Raw genomic sequence first — 27,237 nt, 5'->3', positions numbered from 1 at the left:
CAGGTGTGCCCAGATCCCTCCAGATGAAAAGCCTCGGGGCGTGGCGCCCTGAGATTAAGGTACTTTTGGGTTTCTGAAAAGGGGTCACGCGTGGACAAGTCTCTGATAAGTTAGGGGTCGGAAAGACTGTATGGCAGCCATTCACCAGCCCACTCTCCCCCACTCATCCCAGGTACAACAGAGGAAAGTAGCCCCTCCCACAGGGAAAAGCTGTAGGGGTGCGCGTGTGGGACTCTGGATGTTGGAAAGAGCTGAGCTTTCAGAGCTGGACCCAGCACAGAGGCGGCGCACCAAAGCCTGAGCAGGTGGGACCCCGTGCTGGGGACCTGGACCAACCTCTCGATGAGGCTGACAGGTAGCGGATGGCCATGGCGCCCCCGTGTGGTGATGAGAAGCACCGCAGGCGCGTACAGGTGAACTCAGGACGGAAGTGAAATACACCCCCTTAGATGGTGAAGGGGGTCCTGGATGCACAATGGTTACACGCTGAGCCGCGGTCCCCAAGGTCAGTAGTGTAGAATTATCGCCAACAGCTCCGCGCGATAATTATGGGGCTTTAGGCTTTTGTAAAAACTTACAGTCCAGAGAGGAGGGAAGGGTGGAAGAGAGGGAAAAAAGAGCTGATACCAAGGGCTAAAGTAGGAAGAAACTGTTTTGGAAATGATGATGGCAACATATGTACAAATGTGCTTGATACAATTGATGTATGGACTGTTATAACTGCTGCTGGAGTCTCCCAAAAGAATTATTTATTAAAAGACAAAAACCAAACTTACAGTCCCTGAAACTCACTGGGGCGGTTCAACCCTGCCCTCTAAGGTCACTAAGTCTGAATGGACTGGATTGCAGTGAGTTCGGTTTGGTGGGCTGTGAGTGCTCCAGATGGTGGGGTGTGGGGTGCAATGTGTAAGACACTCGGGGCCTTAATCAGGGGCATGTAGCTATGCCAGCAGGCAATGAGCTCTTCCAACACTCTGGGAAAATTAAAGCGATGTAACAAGTTTTAGTATCCAGCATTTATGAAACTGGCTTCCTTGGTCACAATGTATCACTAGTGTGACCACTTCCTTTCCCCTTGTCTCAGAACAATGGGTCCTTGAGGGCAGGGCTTGAGGGGCATTCAGGCACACACAGCCCCTCAACCAGCCTTCCCCATCTGCACAGAGAGGACTTTGCAGGAGGGGGTATGGCTAGTAGCCTGGGCCATCACACACCCCCCCACCCCTACCTCACACCCAGATATGAAAGAGAGAAGAGGCTGGAAGTGGTTTGTAAACAGTCGTGTTGTGGCATCAGTTCTGGGTGACAGAGCCTCAGTAGTGGGCTCACCCTGGCCTGCGTTTGGCCTTGGCTGGTGAGAGGCTGGAGGAATCAGAGTCCTCTGAGATTTCACTGAGCAGGGTGGGACAGGGCGGCTCTGCCCACTGGGCCTCAGGGGTTTCTGTGCCAGGGGCAGGGGAGCAGGGTCTAGGTCCATGATTTCAGCACCACCTGGGCCCAGGACAATGCCAGACTCCAAGATGGCCAGACTTCTCCCAGGTCTCTGAGCTCCCCCACCCCTGGCTCCTGGAGACAGCTGCTCACCCCTTCCAGGCATCAGGACCCCTGTTGATGGTGCCACTGTCTGATGGCCTTAGTCACTGGGTGCCTTGCTGTCCACCCTGCCTGAGACCTCCCAGACCTCGGTTGACCCGCTTCTGGCCCTGGGTCCACACTCCAGCCTGGCTGGGTCTCTAGCGACCCAAACAGGAGCCTGTTTGCCCTTGAAGGTGGTAATCCTCTATCCTCAGAGTCTGCTTGGGGGGGCTTAGAGGTCACAAGGAAGAACCGTCGGGACCCAGCACGTGCCTGTGGCTTCAGTTCAATTCAAGACACGTGGGTGGGCAGGCAGTCACGATAGGCACCTCCCACGGAATCCAGGGCCTCAGGGTCCACACCCATGGCTTGACTTGGGCACCTGTGGGCACACCCCGTGCGCAGGCCTGGCAGGCTCAGATGGGGGGCGGAGGTTGGCACTCAGCCTAGAGGTTGGGGTCCACGTGGCTGCACTCGACGCCCGCGTCCTCCTGGTGGCCGCAGTTGTGCTTGCCCACGCCGGCGTGCGCGCACTTGAGCAGGTTGGCTTCGCTGCCAGTGCAGCGCACGTCGTCCAGCAGGATGGGCAGTGCACGGCCCTCGCCGAACTCAGCGCGCTTCACGGCGCGCACAGCGTGCGCAAAGCCCAGCTGGCGGCACACGACAGCCGCGGCCTTGGAGTCCCAGGCGTCGTCGCAAACGGTGCCCCACCGCCCACTGGCGAACACCTCCACGCGCCCGCGGCCCGGACTCAGGCCCGCCGGCCGCACCAGGCGCACCGCGCCATTGGCAGGCAAGGGCCCCTCCTCGCCTGGGCGCCCCCGCCGCCGCCCGCCGCCCCTGCGCCCCCCTGGCCGCGGCGTAGGACGCTCTAGCCGGGGCGTGGGCGCAGGCGCGGTGGCCGTGGGGCGGCTCCGACGGGGAGCTTTGGTGGGCGCGCGCGCTGTGGGCCGTGGGGTGCTCTTGGTCCTGTGAATGAACTCTACACAGAAGAAGAGCCTGTGATCAGAGAGGTCCCTGTTCCCTTCCTCGCGCCCCCGACGCCCAGCTCCCCCTTGCCACCATGCAGACACTGAGAAAGATATCCTGGCCCTGCCCTTGCCCCCACCCACCAGCAGGTACCTGAACCCCACAGCTGCTTGGTGACAGTGGATAGGGGCTCCAAATCCCCTAATGGCCCCACTTCGGCCAGCCTTTGAAAGCCACTGAGATAGAGGCTGGGGGCAGATCTTGATACCAGCCAGGGCACTGGGCATGGGTGACAGCATTCCAACATGCAGGGTCCACCCCTCCCCTGCTGCCTCCCCCACCCCCTCCCACCCACCCCACCCCCACCAATCCCACCATCCAGGAAGGACTTCCAGCTCCCTGGCTCCTGACTTCTGATTGCATCCACTGCCTTGGCTTTCCTCCCAGCTTCTGCCCTGGCCTTGGAAAGCCCCCCTGTGCCCCATCCCATCAGGAGTCCTGCACTGCTCCGAGATTCCATGGCTCTCTGCCACGGAGCTGGGGACACTTAATGACTTCTCTAGCTGTGCCAGGCAGGGCAGGTCCTGGTGTGGCTTCCTTTTGTGGCACAGCGTCCAGCCCAGAGTTGGAAGCTAGCAAGAGTGCTAGGAACTGCCAAGAGTGAGTGAATGGATAACAGGCCAAACTCCGGGGAGCCCGAAACTAGCTGTTTCTGGAAGGATGAGCTCACAGTAGCCCTACCTCTGCGTCCTGGGCGCCTCTTCCTGAGAGCTAAGTAGCCCCCCTCCTCAATGCAGTCCACTAGCTGGGCATCTGTCAGGCCTTGGCCCTGCCCCGAAACACCTCTCCCCTCCCACCAATCACCACACCCATTGCCTTTGGCCCGAAGGGAGGTGCCTGATTTGTTGAGCTACCTGCCAACATTTCCTGCCTGGGAGCTTGCACAGGCCAGCTGGGAAGGCACATCTGGAAGGTGGTGGTGAGGGTGGGGGTGGGGTAGACAGAGATGTTCCTCAACACCTGTGGGCCTGGTACTCTGGGCTGTGTACCCTGGTAGTGCTGTGAGTTAAGCACTTGGCTGCTAACTGAGCAGTCAGTAGGGAGAACAATGGGCTGTCTGCTTCCATAAACATTCCCAGCCACTGCATCTCCATGGAGCACATCCACTCTGTCCAGAGTCCACTGTGACCGGGGCAGTGAGTCAGTGATACCAGCTTGGGTCCAATAGCTACCCCTCTCCTCAGGCCCCTTCCTTCTGGTCACCAGGCCTGCTGGGCAATCGTCTGTGGCCTTTGGGGCTCTCAGACTTTGAAGGTTTGTACCCCTCTCCCCGCTTGTGAGAACAGACCCACCTCAGGGAAGGGGCCCAAGTACTTAGGATGCAGGACCCTTTGTCCACTGTGACACACCCAGTCCTTCCCTGTTTTTGAAGGGGGGTGGGGCTCAGGTACAGGGAGGGTGCTCCCACACCCACGCTATGCCCTGTCTCATGCCCATGCCCCTTCATAGCCACCATCTCTCTTGTTTTTCCAAGTTCCTGGATGGGGGACCCTGACCACACTCTGCCTGAGCCCCACACTGCCTGAGCCCCACCAGCACGCATCATGGGCATGGACGGGGCTGAAGGCATGTGGCTGCTGCTCTCATGCTGACCTCGGGTCTCATGTACTCTGGGCCAGGTGCAGGGAGGAAGAGCCAGTCAGGAGGAGCCCACAGGCTGGAGGAGAGGGCAGGGCTGAAGCATCCTGTGGGCAAGGGGCACTTACTCTCTTTAGGCACGAACGGGATGAGGCGGCCCTTCACCTTGACCTGTGCAGGCTGAATCTGACACTTGCCGGGGGGTGCTCGTCTGCAGACACACAGAGGCCGTGAGTTCCCACCCTAGGAGCCCACCCCGAATGTGTCCCCGGATAGCTGCTCTCTCCCTGTGGCACAGCAGGTGACACAGGACCAGGGCAGCCACCTGCAGCACCCGTGCCAGCTCTGTGCTCTCAGGACATGAGAGGACCCCAACGGGACAGATCCCCACAGACAGACTGCAAGGGAGTGGGGGAGCTTGGGCTGAAGTCCTCAAGGGAGGGGCCTTCGCTGAGCATGTCTCCTTCAGAGTGAGCTCTGCACTCTGGCTGTGATTGAATGTCAGCACTTTCCACCCCCTGGTTCCTACACCAGTTCCCCTCCACCCCAACCCCCAGGCCTTGGAGAATGCCCTGTCTCTACCACCTGTGTTCTGGGATTCCCTCCTTGGGATGTGTGTGACCATCAGCAGTCCCTGCCTGGAGGAGCCTGGGAGATTTTTAAATCTCCACACTAAAGAATGAAGTGGGGAGGTGGGACTGGCCAGAGCCAAGGGAGGGATTGGGGAGGGGGTGAAGGGCGGTGTCCTCAGAGGGCTTCAGAGAAAAGAGTTCCAGAAGGTTGCCAGGACTACCGACTGGGTGTCCTGGGGCATCTCAGAGGAGTACAAGAAATGAATGGAATCCCATTTTAATTAGTTCTCGGCTGTCAATCTGTGATCTTCTGAATGATCCTATTCTAAGCCCGAGGCTCCACTGGGCCCTGGCCACCCCAAAAACCCTGAAATCCAAACCCGCTGCCAGCCAGTTAGTCAGTTGGTTCTGACTCCTGGTGGAGCACAGCTGGGATCCATTGGTTTCAGGGCTGGCACTTTGCATAAGCAGGCAGTCAGACTTTCTTCCAAGGTACATGGGGGGAGGGGAGTGGGCTCACACAGTTGGCCCTGAGAGGCGGGGAGCCGGCGAGGGGCAGCATGTGACAAGACGTGGGCTCTAGGGAGCTGAATGGACGAAAGTGACCAGGTCGACAGGCCCCTCACAGGCTCCAGAAACACACTTCTCAAATGCTGAGGGAGAGAGGTGTCCTAAACGCTTGGGGGACTGTCTCTCATGAGAATGTCCCCACGCTTTACAGAGTCACAGGGTGACGGGCCTTAAGGAATTTTTGGCAAATACCCTTGCTATGGGAAATGATGGATTAACTCGATTAGGTGCACTTGAGTTAATCGAGTTAATTCCATCTCATCCCACAAACAACAGAACGGAATGCTGGCTGCCGGGCCCTGCCCCATCCTCACAGGCACCCCTGTGCCAGAGCCTGCTGCAGCCGCTGGTCTGTCTGTCCCCTTTGACGGGCTGCCTTTCCTTTGACCCTCTACTTTCCCCAGCATGATGTCTTCCTCCAGGGACCAGTCCTTCCTGATAACATGGCCAAAGTAGATGAGAGGAAGTGTCTGCCCTCCTACATTCTAAGGCGTGTTCAGGCTGCACTTCTCCTAAGAGATTTTCTTCATTCTTCGTTACGTCACAGCATATTGGATACTCTTCCCCCAGCCAGGACTCCCATGCATCCATGATCCAGTCTTCCTTATTTGCCATCCCACTTCCACATGCACAGGAGGTGCCTGAAGCTGTCAGGCGCACCTCAGCCTTAAAACTGACTGGGGTGCTTGCCGACACTTCGAGGAAGTCTTGTGTGGCGGGCGTGCCCAATGCAGTGCGTTGTGTGCTCTCCTGGTTGCGGCCGCCATGTGCATTGGTTGTGGATCCAGGCAAGACAAAATCTTCCACACCTTCAGTCTTGTTTTGTCTGTTGAGCATGGTTTGCTTACAGGAGGGGGGCAGAGGGTGGCACCACAAAATGCCAGGGTTGTGTTCAGACAGTCGCAAGCCCCCACTGCCCACCGGGCTAACCCTCCTGATCTCTTTGTGTTCCAAATGCTTTCTAATGGGTACTCTGTTGTAGGTGCAAAGACACCCCTAGACTCCAAAGGCAGAAAGGGGTGAGCTCCTCAGACCACCCCCAGGAGAGTCAGTCAACAGAGACAGAGCAGAGCCCCAATCTGCTGACAGCTCTCAGAAGGCATCTGGAAGGGATCAGGGGCTCTGCTTTGGTGCAGTCTCTTGAGGGAAGCGTGCTGTGTAAAAACTGGAACCACCTGCATGTCCAAGGAGCAGGGAGCCATCTTTGGGCCCATGACTCAGCAGAAAATTACGCCGCTATTAAAAACCCATCCTTCTGTGGGTGGTGTTACCATGGAGAGATGATCTCACAGAGCGGATAAACGGGCGGAGAGGGATGGGCTCATTAGGACCCTGCGCAGCTCCAGAGGGCCTGGTCTCAGGAAATCGAGGGCGATGGTGGAAGTGCTTCACGTGTTTGTTGTGGGGGAAATCACATCAGTAGCTTGATAGATCTGTGCTTTAAAAATAACAGTCTCAGAAAGCCGTCACAGAGCAGAGGCGGCTGAGTAGACTGAGCGTCATGTGTCCCGGATACCAAAAAGGACGTCAGGGGAGAAGTCGTGAATTCCTTCCCAACAGAAGGGTGGAGCCTACTGAATAAGACAAGGGGGAAAGGGTGGCTTCAGGCTGATTCCAACTCCACGTGTGCCAGAGCAGCACTGTGCCCTGCGGGGCTTTCCTGGGCTGAGCCTTTGGCACACGATCACCAGGCCTTTCTTCTGAGGTTTCTCTGGGCCATTTGGTTGGTAGTTTGTGCCACCTGCTGCTGGTGCTAGTCACTTCCGACTCACAGAAAATGGTGAGCAGAATACAACCTTGACACACACCTTTCCTGATTCTAAATCTGCAGGACTCCCTGTTTCTATTCGCACAACTGCCTCGTGATCCATGTACAAGCTCCTCCTGAGCACTGGGAAGTGTTCTGGAATTCCCATTCTTAAAGCTATCCACAGTTATGATCCACACAGCCAGATACTTTGGCGTAGTCATTAAGACACAAGGAAACACCTTTCTGGCATTTTCTGCTTTCAGCCAAGACCCAGCTGATATCAGCAATGCGATCCTTGGGTCTACCATCCTCTTCTGAATCCGGCCTGAACCTCTGGCACTTCCTGGTCAGTTTACTTCTGCGACCATTATGGAATGATCTTCAGCAAAATTCCACGTGCATGTGCTCTCAGGGATACTGTTCTCCGACGTGAGTGTTCTATGGAGTCACTTTTCTTTGGAATGCGCACAACCACGGATGGGTCAGTGAAGCGAAGGCAGATCCTCCAGGAGATGGATGGACACAATGGCTCAAATGGGTCAAGGTAAGGACACTGCAGGAGGGGGCAGTGTTTCTTTCTGCTGAACACAGGGTCTCTCTGAGTTGGACCCAGCTCCGGGGCACCTGACAACACGGTTTAAATTGTGTTGTGTGTCTCCCCTGCCACCCACCCACCCAAATACATGTCAACTGGGTTAGGCCACAGTTCTCAGTACGACGTATGTCTTCCCCACTTTGTGATCTGATGTGGCTATTCTAAATCCCAGCCTCTGCGATGTTAATGAGGCAGGATCCGATCTATTTGACTAAGTTGTATTGTAAATCAATTATCTTTTGAGATGAATGATCGTAGATTCGAAGAACTCGCTTCCACCAAGAAAGAAGACCCTCGGTCAGAGCCTGCCTTTTGGAACCGGGGCCCCTGTGTAGGGAACCTCCTAGGCCCGTGGAAGATGGATGCCAAGACACAAGGAAATCTCCGAGGTACACACCGATGAATGGAGATGAATGGAGACAGAGATCTTCCTTCTAAACTGAGAGCCCCTGAAAGAAAGCCTTCCTCTGAAGCCATGCCCTGAACTTGCTATCTGTGAGAGCATACCCTCATGCTCCTTGACACCCTCGGCTCATGGCATTTCCGTGACAACAGCACTGAGTGACTAAGACGGGTAACAGGTGTTTTCAATTCTAGCTTGTCTCTTTGTTCCGGTTCTGCCCAAGTCAAGGTTCTCCTGGGGTCCACCACACAGGAAGAGCCTCTGAGTCTAACCTTGGCCTCTGGGCTGCGGGGGTAGCCCCGACATCAGGGGTCCAGCCCACGACACCAGTGGGCTTGCGGCTGGGTGGGATGAGAAGGCAGCAGAGAAGCAAAACTGCAAGGGCCCCAGGGAGTGAAAACAAGCCTGTCCATTCATCCCAATCGTTTGCTTCTCTGAGAACCCAGATTGCAGGGCTTGTGGAATGGGGCTGATCGCCCAGCCTGTCATCCTTAGGTGGCCTCTGGAACCTTGAAGGCACTGGCTGCCTGGAGTCACCTTCGGGGCAGCCTGGTGAGCACCTCAGGGGAGGCTGTCTGGCCTCAGCCACTGACTTCTTCTCAGAAACGGTGCCAAGCTGGGTTTCAGGAGTGGGAACTTCACGCCCAGAGGCTGTTTGAGGAGGATGCGTCCTGTGTGGTTCTGTTTCCACGTTCCTGAAGCCCCGCTATCTGGGCTGATGCCATTCCAAGGAGCTGATCTAGCAATAGGCCCGTATCACCTCCGGGGCCCAGCGCCATCCAAACGTGGATGGAAGGCTTGTGCTAACTTGGACCAGGTCTCACTTTATTCGTTCATTCAGCCAGCACTTCTAAGTCTCTGCTCCTGGCCACTCCTGGCACTGGCCTGGCTCTGCAGAAGTGGATAGACACAGGCTGCGCATGCCAGACTCACAGGCAGGGTGACAGGACAGACTGCCATGTGGGCCCCAGATTGCAAGTCTGGTGATGAACACCGGGAGGAGGGAGAGCCCATGGGGGAAGGCTGTCCGGAAGGGGTGCTGCTTAGGAAGAAGAAGGTGGAAGCTCACAACACACCCCACCTCACCCCTGGCACCAAGCAAGGACTTGGGCTGGCTCTTCACTCCGCTGTGCTGGGAAGAGACCATAAGGGATGGGAACAGTCTCATAAGTAGATGGGAGGCAGGGCTGGAATACTGCGAGGGGAGCTGGTTCTTACTAGGAGGGCCGACCACCAAAGAAGAGTGGCTGGGGAGGGGTGTGGAGGTAAGGGAGGAGGATGCAGGGAAGGGAAGGAAGGTGAGGAGCAGACCTGAGTGGGCAGGACACTAGGAGGGTAGCCAGGTGAGACTGAGTAAACGTGGATTTGGGGGTGTCATGAGGTCTGCTAGCTCATCTACGGACCCCCCAGTCTCCTCTGCCTCTTCCACTGGAACAGAGAGACTGTGAGGCAGGTAGCCAAGTTCCAAGCCTGGATCTGCCCCCTTGATGGAGAAGGTGGGGTGGACACTCACCTAGAGGGGTCGATCACTTTATAGACCACCCCGCGTGGGGCCGTGGCACTTGGCATGCCCGTGGACATGAAGTACAGCTCCCCTGTGGACAAGAACCACATGGCATGAGGCAGCACCCTGCCTGCTGCACAGCCCCCACCCACACCTGCTCCAGTACTGAGATGACCAGCAACCTCAGTAGGACCAGAACTAGAAATGAAGGCTAAGAAACCTGCCTAACATGCCCCAGGGTCTCAGTCCACCTCCCCATGCCCCAGACTGCCCACTCCCCACTCTTCCCTCCTTCCCGGTGGCCTGTCCCCTTCTCCTGCTGCTTCTGTGGCCTGTCTCAGGACCACACCCCACACCTTCATCCTGGGCATAGGGGAGTGTCCTCAGCTCAGGTTCCCCCAGGACTGAGTACTTGGCCCAGGTATCTCTCTGAGCCTGGCGTCCTGGGCCATAAAACACAGTGCCTCCGGGGACTAAGAGGACACATTAGTCTGTGTGCACTGCTGGGGGAGGGGTGCTGGGATGCAGTGGCAAGTCCTGGCAAGACTGTCCCTCTGGAGCGTACACAGACACCTGTGGGGCCCCAGGCTGGCCTTTGCCTCCCTGGACCTCTTTGGGTGTGCCTGCCCCCTCTCTGGCAGGGTAGCTGTTCCCCCAAAGTTCCAGCCCTCTGGGACAACAGCCTCTCTGTTCACCCCATCTGTCTGACTGCCGTCTCTGCTCTGGCTCCTCTGGGTCCGCCAGGGTCAGTGCGACCCCACCCAAACTGAAGGTGAGAGGTGCCCTCCTGAACAGCAGTAGGCCAGGCTGCCTCAGAGTCTGTCTGTCCCCAGCCTGCTCTGCTGGAGCCTGACGCCCCCCCTCCACTACCCCTCCCCCGCCATACTACCCTGCTTCTCTGCAAGTACCTATCCCAGGAGGACGGAGGGCCCTGAGATCCTTGTTGGCCAATGGTAAGTGTCAGAGCAGCAACAGGGAAAGGTGGTACTCAAGTAGGGAGCCGGGGGGGGCAGGGAGTGGGGAGTGCTGGTTGGGGGCACAGGGCCCTCAGGCAGGAGATGCTGTCCTGGGCCAGGTGACAGTACCACTGTGAGGACTGGGAAAGGACCCTCAGGAATTGCACCATGCAGCCCCAGCTGGGGTACAAGAGAGGGCACCATCTCTTTACCAGATACATGAACCCCCTACTGCCCAAAGGAAAGAGATTTCAGGAGCCCAGTGGCCTTGGGGACACCTTAGGAGCTGAGGTTACCCTTTGGAATTCAGATTCTGATGGGTGTCAGCTCCACAAAACTTTCCCAGACTCAGGCTGGGGGCCCTGGGCACTGGGCCCAGTGGGAGACACCCCTAGAATAGCCCCCCTCCCCCTCCAGGAGCTGTTCCCTAGCAACCCTGTCAGGCATCTGCCAGGACCCACTGGGGCCCCTCAGCTTTTGTCTGGGGACAATCCCCAGGCCAAGGACAAAGGCAGAAGCAGGAGAGGGATCCAGCCCCTGGCCTCTCTGCTGCACCCCCTCCCCTCCCCTTGCATTGCAAACACAAGTGTCTGGAACAGGGACCAGCAAGCAGCCAAGGAGACCTGGTTATAAATGACAGTGGTTTCATTTCGTGGGGCCCAAAGAAGTGGGGCAGAGAGGTCCCCTGGGAAGGACCAGAGGCCCGCTCCCACGGGTGCCAGCATCCAGCATCCCCATCATGACAGCCCCTGGGCTGCACCTGGTCACTGTAGCATCCCAAGCCTTGGATCATCCCTTCCCAGGACGTGGGGGAGGGGAAGAGTAAAGGAGGGGTGCAGGGCACCACTACCCCACTGTCCAGACCAGGAAAGGGATGCTCAGAGAGGTGAGGCCTTGCCCCTGGATGCTCCGCAGGCAAGGGAGTCAAGCAGGAACTGACCTACTGACCATTTCACTCCCCAGAGGTGAAGGCCAGGCTGAGACACAGCCCTCCCCCCTCGGTCACAGGACACAAGGACCCACGGCATGGACCAGGGAGGCTGCCCTCGCTGAGTCTCAAGGGGGCTCACCAGCCTCGTCCTCTGCAAAGGAGATGATGTGTGGATGGTAGTTGTTGATGAGCCCTGGGAATGCACAGGTCTGGCCACGTCCCATGCAGAGCTCACTGTAGCTCCACTGGCCTGTGCCTGGGTTCTCCTGCAGGGACATCAGACGCCTGCAAAGAAGGAGCTGGGGGGTCATGACTGACATGGTGTCTAGGAACAGACAGGCCATCCCTCCATCCTGCCAGCCATCTGCCTATTTATCCATCCATCTACCCATTTATATATCCACCTATTCATCCATCTATCCATCTACCCATTTACCCATCTACCTATTTACCCTCCCTCCCTCCACCCATCCTCCCATTCATCCACCTATTATGCTACTCATCCACCTGTGCATCCATCCACCCACTCATCCATTTACATGTCTATCTTCCCTCCTTCTCATCCATCCATTCATCCACTGCCATTCCATCCATCCAATAATCAATTTACCTACTCATCCATCCATCCATCCATCCACCTACCTACCCTCCTATCCACCTATCCTCCAATTATCCACCTAGTGTTCATCCATTTACCACCTATTCATCCATCTACCCATCCCTATATTCACCCACCCATCCATCCACTCATCTCCCATCCCTCCCCATCCATCCATATCACCATCCACATATCTCTCTACCTATCGAGCCTCTCTCCCTCCTATCTATCTACCCATTTATCCCCTACCATCCACCCAATCATCAATTCATCTACCTACCTACTCATTCATCCATATACCCACCCAACTGTCCACCTATTCACCCTCTCGTCTATCTATCCATCCATCCATCCATCCATCCATCCATCCATCCATCCAATTGCCTATTATCTATTCAGCTATCTCATTATACATCTATCCATCCAAGCATCATCCCTCTATCTATTCATACAATCACTTATCTATCCAATTTATCTATCTGTTCATGCATTTAATTAGCTATTATATGTTCAGCTATCTAGTTATCCATCCATCCATCCATCCATTATCTATTCAAGTATCATCCCTTCATTCACCCAATCACTTATATATTCAACTACCTATCTGTCCGTGTCATTCATCTATGAAGCCATTTAATCAGTTATTATATGTTCAGCTACCAGCTACCCATCTACTCATCCATCTATCCATCTCATCCATCCATCCATCCATGCAACCAGGACCATACATCAATTAAAAAGTACAATGCAGAATGAACATGCTTCAGTTGTTCAAAACGTGTTGAGGATTTCGTGACAGCCACAGCAGAGCATGCAACCCAATGCAGAGCCTTCTGGGTGTGGGGCTGAGTAAGCGATAGCACAGTTTCCATGTCCATGGAAACCAAATCCACTGCCACCAAGTTGATTAAGACTCATGAGGACCCAATAGGACTGAGTAGAACTGCCCCGTGGGTTTCCAAGGTCTGCCCATTGAACGGCTGAGTGCAAGGCTCACAGAAGTTTTGAAAGATCCAGGGCCCTGCTGACACCTTGAGCTTGGACACTGGGCCCCAGAACTGTGTGAGAATTTCATAGGGAAGATCAGGCTGCACAGTGTAAAATTAGAGGCTTCGGCTTGACCCATTTTATAAATGGGAAAGCTAAGTCCCCTTAGCAAAGTGGAGCTGGGTGGATTGGCCACAAGCCCACCTGGGGTCAGCAGCCTGCAGGAACTAAGGCTTGGTCTTGCTGCTTTCTCTCTTGGGAAATCTACCGGCTGCCCTCCCTGAGAGAGGCAAGGCTGGGCAACAAGGGCCACCATGTACTAATAACATGCCAGATGCCAAGTGCGGCAGTGCACTGACCCTCCATGGGTCAGTGGAGGCAGGCACAATCACCATCGCCATCTTTCCGAGGAGGAAGGTGAGGCACAGTAACTGGCCCAGACTCATCTCTATGTGCCAGGATTCACACCCAGGCCATCAGAGCCTGCACACATGAACATACTTCTAGGCTTCCAGCTGGCTCCACCTTTCTGGACTCAGTTTCCCCCTCTGCACAATGGGGAGCCAAGGTCATTCAGAGGTCTAGCCAGCCCCCTAGGGACTCTTCTCTAACCTTCCTTAAAATCCACATGGGTGTTACTCATCCCCCTCCCCTCACTTCCATTCTCTCAACTCTCCCCAGGCGCTCCATGGTGGGGGAGCATGGATGCTAGAGGGGGCCCCAGTGACCACAGGTCCCTCACAGGTGACCTCCCTGAAGGGCACCCTGGGTAGCCACTTCCCTGCCGGCCTCAGCAGGCACCAGGCCTTAGACCCAGACTCCTTGTGGTTCTGATAACAATGGCAAGGGGTAGAGGGCAGGGCTCTAGGCCCTGGTCAGCTGGCTCAGGGACAGGTCACAGAGGTGACCCAGGGCCTGCTGAGGAATTTGCTTTTTCCCCACTTCTGCCCTCTCTAGCCAACCGGGTGCTCAGGTGGGAGGCTAAACAGTGACCTGCGCCCCCAGGTGTGCTATGGGTGGCCAGCGGAGACAGGGAAAGAGATCCAGGGGACTTCCACACCTGCTGGGCCCACTCTAGAGGGCAGTCCAGCCCCACTCACCCGCTCATGAAGTCCCCAAAGATGTACAAGCCGTTCAGGTTGGGGTACTCACAGCCCCGGTACACGTAGCCCCCGGTGACTGACTTGCCCATCTTGTGGGGATAGGCGAAGATGGGCAGCGTGTCATCTGCAGGGAGAAGTTAGGGTGAGGGGAGCGCTGTCCCTGCAGCCCCCACGGTCAAGGACAAGGGCAGGGCAGGGAGAGGTGAGCTCACTAGAACAGCCTGACAGGGGCACACAAGCCTTTGGTACAGAAGGCAGGTGCCTGGGGTGGATCTCAAATGGGGGGGGTGCCCAGGGAAGGAACACAGGATGCAGAGGACGCCCAGGGAGGCGCTGGGCCACAGCCCGGGGAGGTGGAGGTGGACCTGAGTGCGGTACCAGGAGGGGCAAGGTCACCGTGGGAAGCACAAGGGCACAGCCTGTGGGGCAGGGGTGGAGCTCAGCTGGGGGTCCCCGGGGGAGAGGGTCCCCTGGAGGGGCGGCGCGGTCACCGAGGGAGGCGGCGCACAGCTTGCGGTCGTAGCACTCGAAGCCCTCCCGCGCACGCCAGCCGTAGTTGCCGCCTCGCTCCACCAGATCCACCTCTTCAAACTTGTTCTGGCCCACGTCACCGCAGAAGAGGCGCCCGCGGCCCGCGCCCGTCAATGGGTCCCCGCGGTCGAAGGAGCAGCGCCACATGTTGCGCACGCCCAGGGCGTAGACCTCGGGGCGCGCGGAGGGGTCGCTGGCGAACGGGTTGTCGGGTGGGATGCTGTAGGGAGGGTGGCGCTCCCGGCGGTCCACATCGATGCGCAGCACCTTGCCCAGCAGCGCAGACCTGCGGTGGGGGCGGGGGAGGGAGGGGGCGGGTCAGTGTGCAGACTCAGAGCCGCCCTGGGCCGGGCCTACCCTAAGGGTCGGGCGGGCGGGAGCAGAGCTGAGGGGGAGCAGGTGGCACCTGGGACAGGAAGCCAGAGGGACTGAGGTGGAGTCTCCTTGCTTGTGTACAAGCTGGGTAACTTCACTCCCTCACCCATCCTTCTTTCCACCCACGCACTCATCCGTCCCCCCACCACCCACTCACACACCCATCCACCCATCCATCCATCCACCCATCCATTCACCCATCTATCCACCCATCCAACCCATCATCCACCCCATCCATCTACCCATCCATCTACCCATCCATCCATCTACCCATCCATCCATTTACCCATTCATCCATCTACCTATTCATCCACCCATCTATTCACCCACACACTCATCCATCCATACATCTTCCCACCACCCACTCACACACCCATCTATCGATCTATTTACTCACCTATCCACCTACCCATCTGTTCAAGGCAAGAAGAGGCTCACTTAGAACAAGAATACTCTTCAATAACTGGTGTGGGGGAGCAGGAGGGGAGTGACCACAGGTGCAGATAAACCACGTGCTCACATGACCCTGCCCCAACTGACTCAGATCTGCCCATGAGGTCCTGGACATCACTCCCGTCCCTCTGGCCGCAGGGTGCGGGGAGCATGGAACTCAGAGCCTGAGGGACTCATGACAAGTCTCCCAGCAGGTGCTCTCACCGATGAGAGAACCTCCAGCACAGACTGCCAGCAGGAACCATGACCCCAGCCCCAGCCCTTCCCACGGCGCTACACCGCTCTGTTGAGAAAGAGGCTCGGAATACCAACCAAAGAGCACTGGAAAGCAGAACATACTTGTTTTGGGCATTTCCAAACTTTCCAAAGGGATCGCCGGCCATCCCGCCATCGCCAGTGAAGATGTACAGGTAGCCGTCATCTCCAAAGAGCAGCTGCCCTCCGTTGTGGTTGGAGGCAGGTTCTTCGATCTCCAGGATGATCCTGAGGGAAGAGGCCGTGGTCGTCAGCTGCTGCCGCCAAGCACAACAGAGAGCAACGCTGCCTGGTTCTGTGCCACCATGCTGGGGATCGGTGTGGGCCACACAGCTGTGGTCTCTACGGAGTTCATTCTTCCTAGTCCAGCCTAGCCGGATGCTCCGCTGACCCTCCTACACAGCATCCTCTCCGGCAACAGGCCTCCGTTGGCTGGCTGCCTGGAATCGGATCCAAGTCTCCACACCCGGAAGAAGAGAATTCTGCCACTGCACCCAAACCAGCCAAAATCCAACCTCCCACCCAGGCTGGGGCACAGCTGTAAAGTCCCCCTCTCTGGAAGCCACGTCACAGCCTTTCATGTCCTTCACAGCAGGTGGTTTTTTTCACCAGGACCTGGGCTGAGCCAGGGAGAGTTCACTCCAGGCTGTGCCTCTGAGAGGCCAGAGGCTCAGGGAGAGGGAGCAGCTGGTCCAAAGTCACACAGTCCAGAGGGAGCAGAGCTGGAGTCATCTTGAGCCCAAGTCACCTCCTTCAGGTTGGGACTTTCTCTGCCTCTCCCCACGGCCAGCACCCTCCCTGTTAGGAGCGTGCGAACTGCCTGCCTCGTCACTGTCACACAAGCTCTCTTCTCTGTGGTCAGAGAGCCCCCATGCCAGTCCCTCACTGGGAACTTTCTGCACACCCTCCTCTGCCCAATGCCATCCCCTCCAGGGACCGAGGTTGGTGGCTTCAGGCTGCTCTCTACATTCCCTCCTCAATGTCTGATGTGTGACACGTCCCTCGTCCCGGTTTCCTGTTCCTAGCTGAACCCCCACTCTGCAATATGCTCAGTCGGTAGGTTTTGAAAAGTCATCATTGGAAACACACCCAGGGGTCCATCCCTCTGTCTCTGCTTCATGATGTCCATACGACCTCTCCATCTCTCCCAAGAGGACTGGCTGGGCCGCCCCACACAAGGCCATGAGGATGAAATGATATCTCTTTTTGCACTGGCTGCCAGGAAGCTCATGGTCAATATCAATGCTGCATGACAAGGTCCACACCGGTCCTCATAGCCTGGGTATCGGGCTCCTTCTCCTTGTGTGCGTTCAGTGTTAAAACTCCACCGTCCTGTCAAACGCAGAGGAGCCCCTGTGGTGTAGTGGATATGGGCTGCCCTGCTAATCACAGGTCAGCAGTTCAAAACCACCAGCCGCTCCAAGGGAGAAAAACGGGTCTTTCTACTCCCATAAAGAGTGACAGTTTCAGAAACTCATAGGGGCAGTTCCGCCCTGTCCTACGGGGTCACTGGAAGTCAGCATTGACTCAACGTCAAATGCATGAATGCATGAGGAGTTCAGGTTACACATTGGGCTGCTAGCCACAAGGTCAGCAGTTCGAAACCACTGGCTGCTCTGAGGGAGAAAAACAAGGGTTCCTACTCCTATATGGAGTGACAGTCTTGGAAACCCACAGGGGCAGTTCTACCCTGTGCTGTAGGGTCGCTATGAGTCAATGGTAGTGAGTTTGGTTAAATGCATGATGTGCTGTCATTTGCCTGGTATCCTGGCCCTTCCCCTGACTATTCTATAGTTCAGAGGCCCAGCCCCTGCAAACTACATTCCCCATGCTCCTTGGCAAGCAGGTCTCCATGTAGTTTCCACTACTGGGAAACACTGTAAGGGGACTGGAGGGTGGGCTGAAGGGAGAAGCAGGGCCATTTCTCCCATCTCTTTGCTTCAAGCTTTGGCAGCAGCTGCACCCCATTCCAAATCCCCTGCCAGGGCCTGTTGGGGGGGGGGGAATCAGCTTCTCCAGGGAACTCTGGGAGCTCTTGGGCTCTAATACTCCATCCTTCTCCAGCCCTGGGAGGAGAGGCAGCTTCAGGTGCTAAACTCAGAATGGCTTCGCTGCTGCTGGTCATCGGCGGCAGCTCGACACCTGAGTAACTAATTCCCAGTGCTCAGTTCTACCTTCTGCATTAACAAGGGGGCAATGGTTAGGGCTCGGCTGGGGGTTTGAACCTGGAGCTGACTCCCTGTGGCTCTGCGGGAGAGAAGGCCTGGGGAAGTTGCTCCCCTAAAGATTAAGATCCCATTACAGGGGAAGCGACTGCCGTCCCTCTCTCACGGAGGGACTGCTGGGTTCAAACCACTGACCTGACAATTAGCAACAGAGCGCTTCACGAATGCACCACCAGAACCCCCTTTCCATCTACATCACCACCCAGTAGCCTAGTGGTTACATGTTGGGCTATCACCACAAGGTCCACAGTTCAAAGCTACCAGCTACTCCAGATGAGAATGATGGAGCTTTCTTCTTCCATAGAGAGTCACAGTCTCGGACACCCACAGGGGCATTTCTGCCCCACCCAATAGGGTCAAGAGGAGTCAGCATGGACTCAATGGCAGTGGGTTTGTTTGGGATTCAGAGGAAACCCTATGGGCAGCTCCACTCTGTCACACGAAGTCGCTATAAGTCAGAATTAGCTCAATGGCACCCAACAACAAGACCACATGCCACAAGGTCATCTCGAGCACTGAAACTATTGAGGACAAAGAGCGCCCCTACACAGTGAACCCCTGCAAGGGGTGGGTGGATCCACATGGCAGTTGCGGTACCCAGGAGGGTGGCAAGAACCAACTCAACAGCGCCTGACAACAACCATGGCATCATCCTCTCAGGGACATCGAGAGCCTCTGAGCCTTGGTCACAATGCTGTCATCAACTGAGCGTGGCCTACCTTTGCCCTCTGGGAGCTCTTTAATGCGGAACACTGAGCCACGGCCCACAGCACCCTCCCTCGTGCTAAGAGAAGTCAGTCGGACGTGGCTGTCTCTGTCGCTCAAGCCTACCACACAGCTACTTGCACCGATTTTCGGGTGTTCTAGTGCACTATGGGAGTTATGTTTACACTATACCAAAAGCAAAACAAACCACCTCCATTCTGACTCATCATGAGTCTATAGCACAGGGCAGAACTGCCCCTGTGGGGGCCCGAGACGGCAATTCTTTATGGGAGTAGGAAGCCTTGTATTGTCTTTCTCCCTTGAAGAAGTGGCTGGTGGTTTTGAACTGCTGACCTTGCGGTGAGCAGCTCAGCGTGTAATCACTGCACCACCGGAGCTCCTGTACAGTAGGCTATTCATGGAATGAGTCCTGGTGGCACTTCAGGGAGCTCTGGTGGTGTGGTGCCTATGCATTGGGCTTTGATCTACATGGTTGGCAGTTCAAACCCACCAGCATCCTCTGGAATAAGACTGGGGTTTTCTGTTTTGTTTTTTTTTACCCTCGTAAAGAACTACAATCTTAGAAACCCACGGGGGGAGGGGGAGTGTCGATGTGAGTAAGCACTGACTCAATGGCAGGGAGTTTGGTACTTGGGTTGGGTGGTGGCACTCCGGGTGAGGCGTGGGGCTGCTAACTGAAAGTTCAGACATTCATACCCACCGGCCACTCCTCAGGAGAAAGACGAGGCTGCCCGCTCTGCTAAAGATGTGCAGCCTTGGAAGCCTACCTACGGTCGCTGTGAGTGAGAAGACTCAGTGGCAGTGGGGTCAGACGTGAGTGTGTGGGTGTGTGGGTGTGTAGATGTGTAATCTCCTAAACTCGGAGACAGGATGAAATCAGAAATACTGGGAGAGTGACAAAGAGTGACACAGGCACAGGGTGAGCACATGCTGTTGGGGAAATGGTGCCCGAGTCCCTTGAGGCCACAGAGCTTCACTTTGTGAAGAGCCAGACACGGTGAGTGAGTGGATTCGTGGAGCCTGGACAGGGCCGCAGGGAGTTGGAATCGACTCGATGGCAGAGGGTCTGGGAGAAGGGAAGCCTCAGTTCCAGAACCCCTGAATCCCGAGGGGGACCTCTAACTCGTGGAGAACTGGTGGTCCTGGAAGGCCTGACCCAGGCATTTGGACTGGGGTCCCTGGGTGACCATCCTCTAACCTTATAACTCGGGGTTCAGACCCCCCCAGGGTGACAACTCAACAGTCTACAGGCACCTGCTACACAGCCCCTAATACAGCCCTCCCCACCCGTCTGGTTCCCTAGGGATGCCAGCTCTCTCGCCTGGCACTACTATACCTTCCAGGCTCTGAGGGTAACTCACCTTTCCATCTGGCATTTCCACACCTGCCAGGCTTCCAGGGGCCCTCACCTTTCCACCTGGCTCTGCCACACCTGCCAGGCTCCCAGGGCACCTCACTTCTCTACCTGGCCCTGCCATACCTGTGCATAGTGCTGGGTCCCACCCTGGCCAGGCTTCCCACTTCTCCCACCTGGCACCGCCATACCTGCCGAGCTCCCAGGGGACCCCGCTTGTCACTACAGAATGCTGGATCCCAGCCCTCCCCACCCTGGCCAGGCTCCCCAGGAAGCCCACCTCTCGGAGCTGTGGTCCACGGTGTTGCCGTTGTCCTCAGAGATCCGGAACTCACTGATGCGGATCCACTCATCGAAGCCCACCCCCACAGAGTAGTACACGTAGAGTTTGCCGTTGTGCCGGAAGCGGGGGTGGAAGGCCAGGCCCAGGAAGCCCCGCTCGTCACCTTCCCAGGGTGAGGTCAGTACCGCCCGGCTGATGTTCAGGAAAGGCTGCTCCAGTCGGGAGCGGTCAGGCAGGTAGGTCCACACCAGCCCCACCTGTTCGGCCACGAAGAAGCGGTGGGTGCCGTCATGGGCGTGCACCATGGCCACGGGGTTGCGCAGCCCATTGGCCACCTCCTCCAGGCAGAGCTGCAGGCAGCCCTTGGCATCTGCCACCACGCGACCCAGGTTGGTGGTGAGCATTTCATTGACCAGCAGGCGCGGGAAGCAGTAGTCCACGTCGTCCAGGGACAGGTAGCGGCAGAACTTGGCCTGGTTGCCCTCCAGCGCCCAGAGCTCGCGGTCGGGGGACAGGTGGCGGAACAGACCACGGCAGGTCTGCCACATGTCCAGGCAGTAGTCTTCGCAGAGTCCGGGCACTGTCCGCAGGGGCGTGGATGGGTCCTCGGCATCGTAGAGGTGGGCCGCATACGGCGAGCATTCCTGCGGAGACAGGGGGTGCTCAGAGACACTCGCCGTGGACCCCCACCAGCAGAGTGACCGCTGGGTCATTGAGTCCATCCTGAGTCATGGGGACACTACAAGACAGAGTAGGGGCTGACCCACTGGGCGTCCCAGGCCAAACGTTGTGATCTAATCAGGCTGCCTGGTCCTTCTAAGATGCAGCGGTGGGTGGGTTTGAACCACCGCTCTTTCTGTTACCAGCTGAGTGCTTCACCATGGTGTCACTAGGGGTTCAAGTGGGCAGGCCCCAGTGGCTGCCTCCTAATCACCGTAAGCCCTCTTCCCAGGACCTTTCCCCAAACCAAGTTCTCCAGAGGCGACTCTCTCATGCAATCCACGCCCACCTGCCAACCTGCCTGCTTTCTGAGGATCTGCATCGCTTCCAGCCAACCTTTCTACTAATGGCTCCCCATCCCTGGTCTCCCCAGGGACTCCTAACTGGCTCTGCCAGCCCTTCCCTTTGCGTCTGACACCCGCCTCCGTGCTCAGCAGGACAAGGGCCGGGTCAGCTGGGGAGGCCCTGACAGCTGAGGCTCCCTCCAAAGGGAGGCTCGCTGCCAGTGGGTGTTAGGCAGCCCGCCGGGTCTGTGGTTTTGGGCTCCAGGCCAGCTGCTGCTCAGTCACTCACTCACTCACTCACTCTCGTTACACAATTGTGGCTTTGAGTCAGCCCACGGTCTGAGTTCCCGGCCTCTCCGCTGCTGCCTCGAAGCGGAGTCTTAGGATCGGCCAAGGGGCACTATGTGTGCTTCATGCTTGGGGTCTCTGGATCATCCAACCCTCAACCAGACAGGGAGGCCAAGCTTCTTGCCCTCCACTCGGCCCATGGCCTTCTCAGGCCTTCTGTGCCCATGGTCCTCAGGGCAGCGGCGGGTGGTCCGGGGAGGAACCGAGTGAGTGTGTACGGCCCTCATCTGATCTTTGGGATGTCAGGCAATGATGAGTGTCCCAAGGGGCGTGTTAAGAAGTTGGTGGGAAAATTCCACTCTCTTCTCACGCCCTGATTCCGGAACTTTCTGAAGCCCCTGGTTCTCTGTCCAGGAGAATGCAGGCTTGGAGAAGGCACCGACCCAGCAGTGGCCAGACCAGTGGAGCGGCAGCATTTTGGTCCATGGGTGTGACAGGGGCCAGCCAGTAAGCTCAGCTTTGAGACACAGGGGGAGCAGAGCAGACACACATGAAGCCCTCACTAGCCAAAGCCCGACCCCAAATCCAGAGGGTGCGAAGAGGGTTCCAGAGCCTCGTGACGCTCTGGCGTCTCGTGAGGTACATGAGCACCTTGCCTCGGGACCCCTGGTCTCTACACACAATTCAAACTCTGATGCCGGACCAGACCTTCCAGATGCAAGAGGTGACCAGACACAGTGACTGCTGGCCGCAAAAAGGACCTTCAGCAATGGGGCCTCGCAGTGGTCAGCGAGGAGTGGTGAGAACCCGTGGAATCCCAGAGTCCTGCCAGCCATCTGCCCAAGGGTGGTCCTTTGGAGTCACAGACACCCACAGGCTCACTGCACCACCATTCTTTAGGAAACCTGTATCATGGTGCACAACATCCTTCCAGCTCTTGTCCTGCCCATCTCTGCCTCTAGCAAACTCCTATTCATGCCTCAACACCCAACTCAAAGGCATCCTTTTATCCCTTCATTCTCCCAAGGTGGGACCCTCCAGACCTTCAAGCAGGGAAGCGGTATGGCAAAGTGATGAAGGACTCAGGGGTCAGCAAGTACTAGAGGCCATGTCCCCTCTTCTTTTGTGCCTGGGGCAAGTCCCTTCGCCGCTCTGTGCCTGCACCCTCATCAGGACACCTCATCGCAAACTTGGGAGGAATGGCTAGCTCTTGTGACTCCTCACAGGCTCTGCCAGCCCTTCCCTTCACATTTGTGTCTGACACCCGCCCCTGTGCTCAGCAGGACAAGGACAGGAGCTCTTGTGATGACTGATTGGACAATATGGGCTGTCTGGACATACCTGTGCCAACCTCCTCCAGTAAACCTTCCTGGCTTCCCGGAAGGCACTCCCTGGCCACCAGGAGCTTGGTGCACACCCCACACTCATCCCTGGGAGCCTGTCTCCTGAACTGAACACAGGGTTTCTGAGGCTGGGCAGCTCTCAGTACAAGGCAGAGACCCCAGAATCCTGGGGTAGCCTACAGGGTGCTTTTCGCAGGAGTGATGTCAGATACTCTGAGGGGAGCCTCCATCGCCAGCCCCCTGAGCCCTGGGTATACCCTGTCCCAGCACCTTCTCCTCCAGGTGGAGCAGCTGGCTGTAAGCAAAGGCCTAGGAACATGGCTGAAGGGGCAAGAAGGGGTAGTCATCCTCGGGCTGAGAGCCAGCCTGGACATCTGCAGGAGGGCAGTGGTGTCAGATATGGGGGTCCTGCGGAGGGCTCCGGTGGGGCTAGCTGTTTCTGGTCTCCTTTCTCTGGAACCTGCTGGTTGGAGGCAGAGGTGAATGCTGTCATTGATGGAAGCCAGTGAAGAAGTAGCCAGCTACCACCCCAGAGGAAATCAAGGGTGCTGGGACTAGACATGGCCTTGATTCCAGCCAAGGGTGGAGTCCTCCCCCAGCTTTCTCTTGCCCCCACCTGAGTAGCCCTGCCAGGGACACCAGGTTTCGGCTGCCAGCCCCAAGCTCACTCAGACATGAGGTCACTCTAAGAGTCCTTGGCTGGGTGCTCAAGGCCAGAGGTCCCTGGAAGCCTCCCCAGGGAATGGGGAGCCTCCTCAGAGCTGACCTTTCCCTCCACCCCAGTCAGCCCCCTTACTGCAGTCAGAACAGCAAAGCCAGACAGGAAACAGTGTGATAAACAGCAGGAGTGCCACCGGGTCAAACAATGGACTGTGACAGGGAGACCAGCAGACCTGGAGGATCAGAGAGGGTGGCCCTTTGGTCAGCCCCTCAGATACACAGCAAAGCCCACCAGCAGATAAGCTTCTACTTCTCCATGCCTCTAGAGCTCCCCAGGACTCCTCCCCAGCCATTCCTGATTCCCCTTTTAACCCTGGGCCAAAAAAGATATAGAATGAAACATGAGCTGTTCCGGCACTGGGCACATGTATGATTCAGTGCATTAATCATGACTGTCACGTTGTGCAACAGCCACCACGGCTTCCAGAATTTTCCACCAGCCTCGTCAGCCTTGCTGAAACCACAGAGCCCTCCCCCTCCTGCTGACCACTGTCAAACCCTGGCCCCTGTGATTCTCACACTGATGTTTCATGTGAGGGGGGTCCTGCCCCGCAGGCTTCTGTTAACTCCATATTTTCAGGGTCCACTCATTTTCAGGGTGCCATGCCTGGGGGCTGTCTCCCAAGCACCCCTACACAGCATTCCTGAGGCTGTGAATCTTGACGGGAGCAGACAGCTTCATCCTTCTCCCTAGGAGTGGAGGGTAGGTTTGAACTGATGGCCTTGCGGTTAGCAGTCTAGCGCTTGCGTGGCAGCACCACCGGGGTGACCCATTGTTGTTAGGTGCCATTGAGTTGGCTCTGACCCATAGCGACCCTAGCTATGAACAACAGAAGGAAACACTGCTCAGTCCACCAATCCATCTCATTGTGGGCCTTCCCCAAGTGGGCTTAGCTGACTAATGCTCCACTGTATGGAGGGCACACTCAGGTGATCACCCCCACCTGCAGTGAGTGTGACCCAACCCCCTTCCTCAGCCTCCTCTGGGCTGTGAGACCCTGCCCCTCTCCAAACCTCACCCGAAGGGAAGGGAAGGGACGTGGGTGTGGCTGAAGCCATTGGACCAAAACACTGCCCAAGCCCTAAGGCAAAGATATGTCACTTAATCTCACTTAATCTGCGTGTCCATGGGGGATGGAGTGGGGACTGCCTAAATTTGTTTCCATTGTATAGCTTTGAGCCCTAGTGGCATGGTGGGTTGTAGTGGTTCGAAACTACCAGCCAGTCCTTGGGAGAGAGGTAAGGCTTTCTCCTCCCATAGAGCGACGGGCTTGGAAACTCACTGCGGGGATTTCTACCCTGTCCTCTCAGGTCGCTGTGAATCAACATCGGCTCAATGGCAGTGGCGAGTGTCTTTCTGAATTCACCATGCAGTGCAGCAGGGCCAGTGACCTGTCCAGGGCCACGCAGCAAGAAAATGGTGAAGCCAGTATCCAACCCCAGCATACCCATTCCCCGGCCCCTTCCATGCCTTCCAGGGCCACTAGAAGCCTGGGACTGGCCCCTCAGGAGCCCACTGCCCCAGGCCTCTCACAGCCCAGATGCTGTGTGAGGGCCAGCCTCAAGGGCTCCCACTCTGGGGTCCAGTTTCTGCACTCAGCCAGTGTTCTGGTCATTCGCTGGGGAACCAGATCCCAGCCTGGCAGGAAATGAAACAGCTTCTGCAAGTGGGGGGATGTCCTCAGAGGGGGGAGGTGGTCCAGAAGGGCAGAGAGCCTAGTCCAGGTGCGGGCACCAGGGCGGCAAGCTCAGGAGGGCTCACTCAGGGTCTAAGGACCCAAGTGAGCATCTGGCAGGAAGGAGGGATTCCCCACCCCCATGGGGTACAGCCTAATTCTCCACTCACCCTGCGCTGTGACCACACCCTTGCCAGAGCCGGGGACCGGCCCCCACTTTCTGGGGCACAGCTTGGGGGAACCAGAGTAGTGATTCTCACCTGGTACCTGCACTATGTCAGACCAGGGCACAGACGCCCCCATCCTCTGAAGGGCCTCCTGGTTCCGAAAAGTCAAACAGTCCCGTCCTGTACCACACCCTCTGCCGCCCCCTCCCCCGCCCACAACCGCCTCAGGTGCCCCTGTCTGTTCCCGCCCCCGTCCAGAGTCCGCTGCCCCCCCGCACCCCCCCCCCCGCGCGCCCGCTCACCTGGCACAGCAGGTCGAGCGCGTAGCCGGCGCACTGGCTCCAGCTGGCGGCGTCCACGCGGGCCGCCAGGGCCCCGAAGCGGCGGGCCAGCTCGGCGTCGCGCTCCGGCGCGCAGCAGCCGAAGGCCGAGTACTGCGCGCAGAAGCGCAGCGGCTGCGGCGGCCGGAAGGGCGGCCTGAAGTCCAGGCACTGCGGGTGCGCGGCCGTCCCCAGCGCGCGCCAGGCCAGCAGCACCCGCAGCGCCAGCAGCGACCCGCTCCCGGCCCGCGCGCCCGCCATGCCTGGGTCCCGAGGTCCCCTGGGGTCGGGGACGCCCGCGGCGCCGCCTCCGTTCTCGGGGCCCGGGCTGCCCCAGCCTCCTGGCGCCGAGCGTTTCCAAGACCGCGGCGACGGCCCCAGCCCGTGGGCGGGCGGGGGTTCCTGGGCCTCCTCCCCCAGCGCGGTTTGGCGGGGGAGGCTAGGAGGCCAGGGCCAGAGGCCTGGACTGCTGGGATCCCGGCCCACCTCCGACCTGGGCCGGGCCAGGGGAGGGATGCCTGTAGCCTGGACCACGCAGAAATGGTCTGGGGACTTAGTGTGGCCCTATGAATGAAGGAGAATTGAAACCCAAGCTGGGGAGGGAGTGGGGGGTGGCTTCCAGAGCTCATCCCTGGCGCTCACCCAGGTTATTTCCCTTAGCCCTTCTGGGCCAGCAGAGACCCACCCCCACCCCCATCTGCTGAGATCCATCTGGCAGGGCATGTGCCCCACTCCAGAGTAAGGAGCCTTGCTGTGTTTACTTCCTGGGATTGGGGGGCAGCGGGCTCTCTACCCTTGAATCCCCACGCCAACTCCTACCCTTTATCACCCACAAGGGGGTGTGGGACCCACTTCCACAGAGCCCTGGATGTACGGTCTGCCCACTGTCCACAGGCCACTGTCATTTTTCTGAAAGTCTAATGATGCTACCAGGCCCCTCCCCTGATGGACAGTCCTGGGCCCTGCCAGGCCTGTGCAGAACACCCACTCCACGGAACCAGAACTCTGGGGCTCAGAGATTCTGATGGCCTGAAGCCAACAATTGGGCAGGGAGGCTACTTTTTGAGGCACCTCAGATCCCTGATGGAATATTGGGTTATATACATTGTGCTGCTAACTACAAGGTTGGCAGTTTGAAACCACCAGCCGCTCTTAGGGAGAAAAATGAGGCTTTCTACTCCTGTAAAGAGTTATAGTCTCCAAAACCAACAGGGGCAATTCTACTCTGCCCTATAGGGTGCTCACATCAGCTCTCACTGCTCACACCTTACATACATACAATCACATGCCTCCTCCCACAGAATCTCACAGCAAAGAAAGTACTCAGGCATGTCCCAGGTGGACCACAGCACCCACTCAGAGCTAG

At 57.4% G+C, this 27,237-nt stretch overlaps 1 protein-coding gene across 1 annotated transcript; it reads right to left on the bottom strand.

Moving 5' to 3' along the window:
* Window positions 1–1,265: 1,265 nt before the first annotated feature.
* HHIPL1 (HHIP like 1) lies at window positions 1,266–26,428 on the bottom strand. Its single transcript, XM_075530842.1, has 9 exons — window positions 25,854–26,428; window positions 20,351–20,997; window positions 15,850–15,993; window positions 14,643–14,968; window positions 14,149–14,275; window positions 11,603–11,748; window positions 9,586–9,667; window positions 4,311–4,393; window positions 1,266–2,557 (listed from the first exon to the last, which is right to left on the bottom strand). The coding sequence occupies exons 1-9, from the start codon at window positions 26,130–26,132 to the stop codon at window positions 2,022–2,024; spliced, it is 2,370 nt and encodes a 789-aa protein (XP_075386957.1). The 5' UTR covers window positions 26,133–26,428; the 3' UTR covers window positions 1,266–2,021.
* Window positions 26,429–27,237: the final 809 nt, after the last annotated feature.

This window comes from Tenrec ecaudatus, chromosome 14, assembly GCF_050624435.1.
Source record: "Tenrec ecaudatus isolate mTenEca1 chromosome 14, mTenEca1.hap1, whole genome shotgun sequence".
NCBI classification, from domain to species: domain Eukaryota; kingdom Metazoa; phylum Chordata; class Mammalia; order Afrosoricida; family Tenrecidae; genus Tenrec; species Tenrec ecaudatus.
Note: the sequence above shows the minus strand (reverse complement) of the source record. Positions and strands in the feature narration are given on the sequence as shown.

Coding starts and splice junctions, on each gene's coding strand:
- HHIPL1 (XM_075530842.1), bottom strand. CDS start 26,132: ATGGCGGGCGCGCGGGCCGGGAGCGGGTCGCTGCTGGCGCTGCGGGTG. Junction 11,749..14,148: donor TTTGGGGACTTCATGAGCGG/GTGAGTGGGGCT, acceptor CCTTCTTTGCAG/GCGTCTGATGTCCCTGCAGG. Junction 4,394..9,585: donor AAAGTGATCGACCCCTCTAG/GTGAGTGTCCAC, acceptor GTGTGTCTGCAG/ACGAGCACCCCCCGGCAAGT.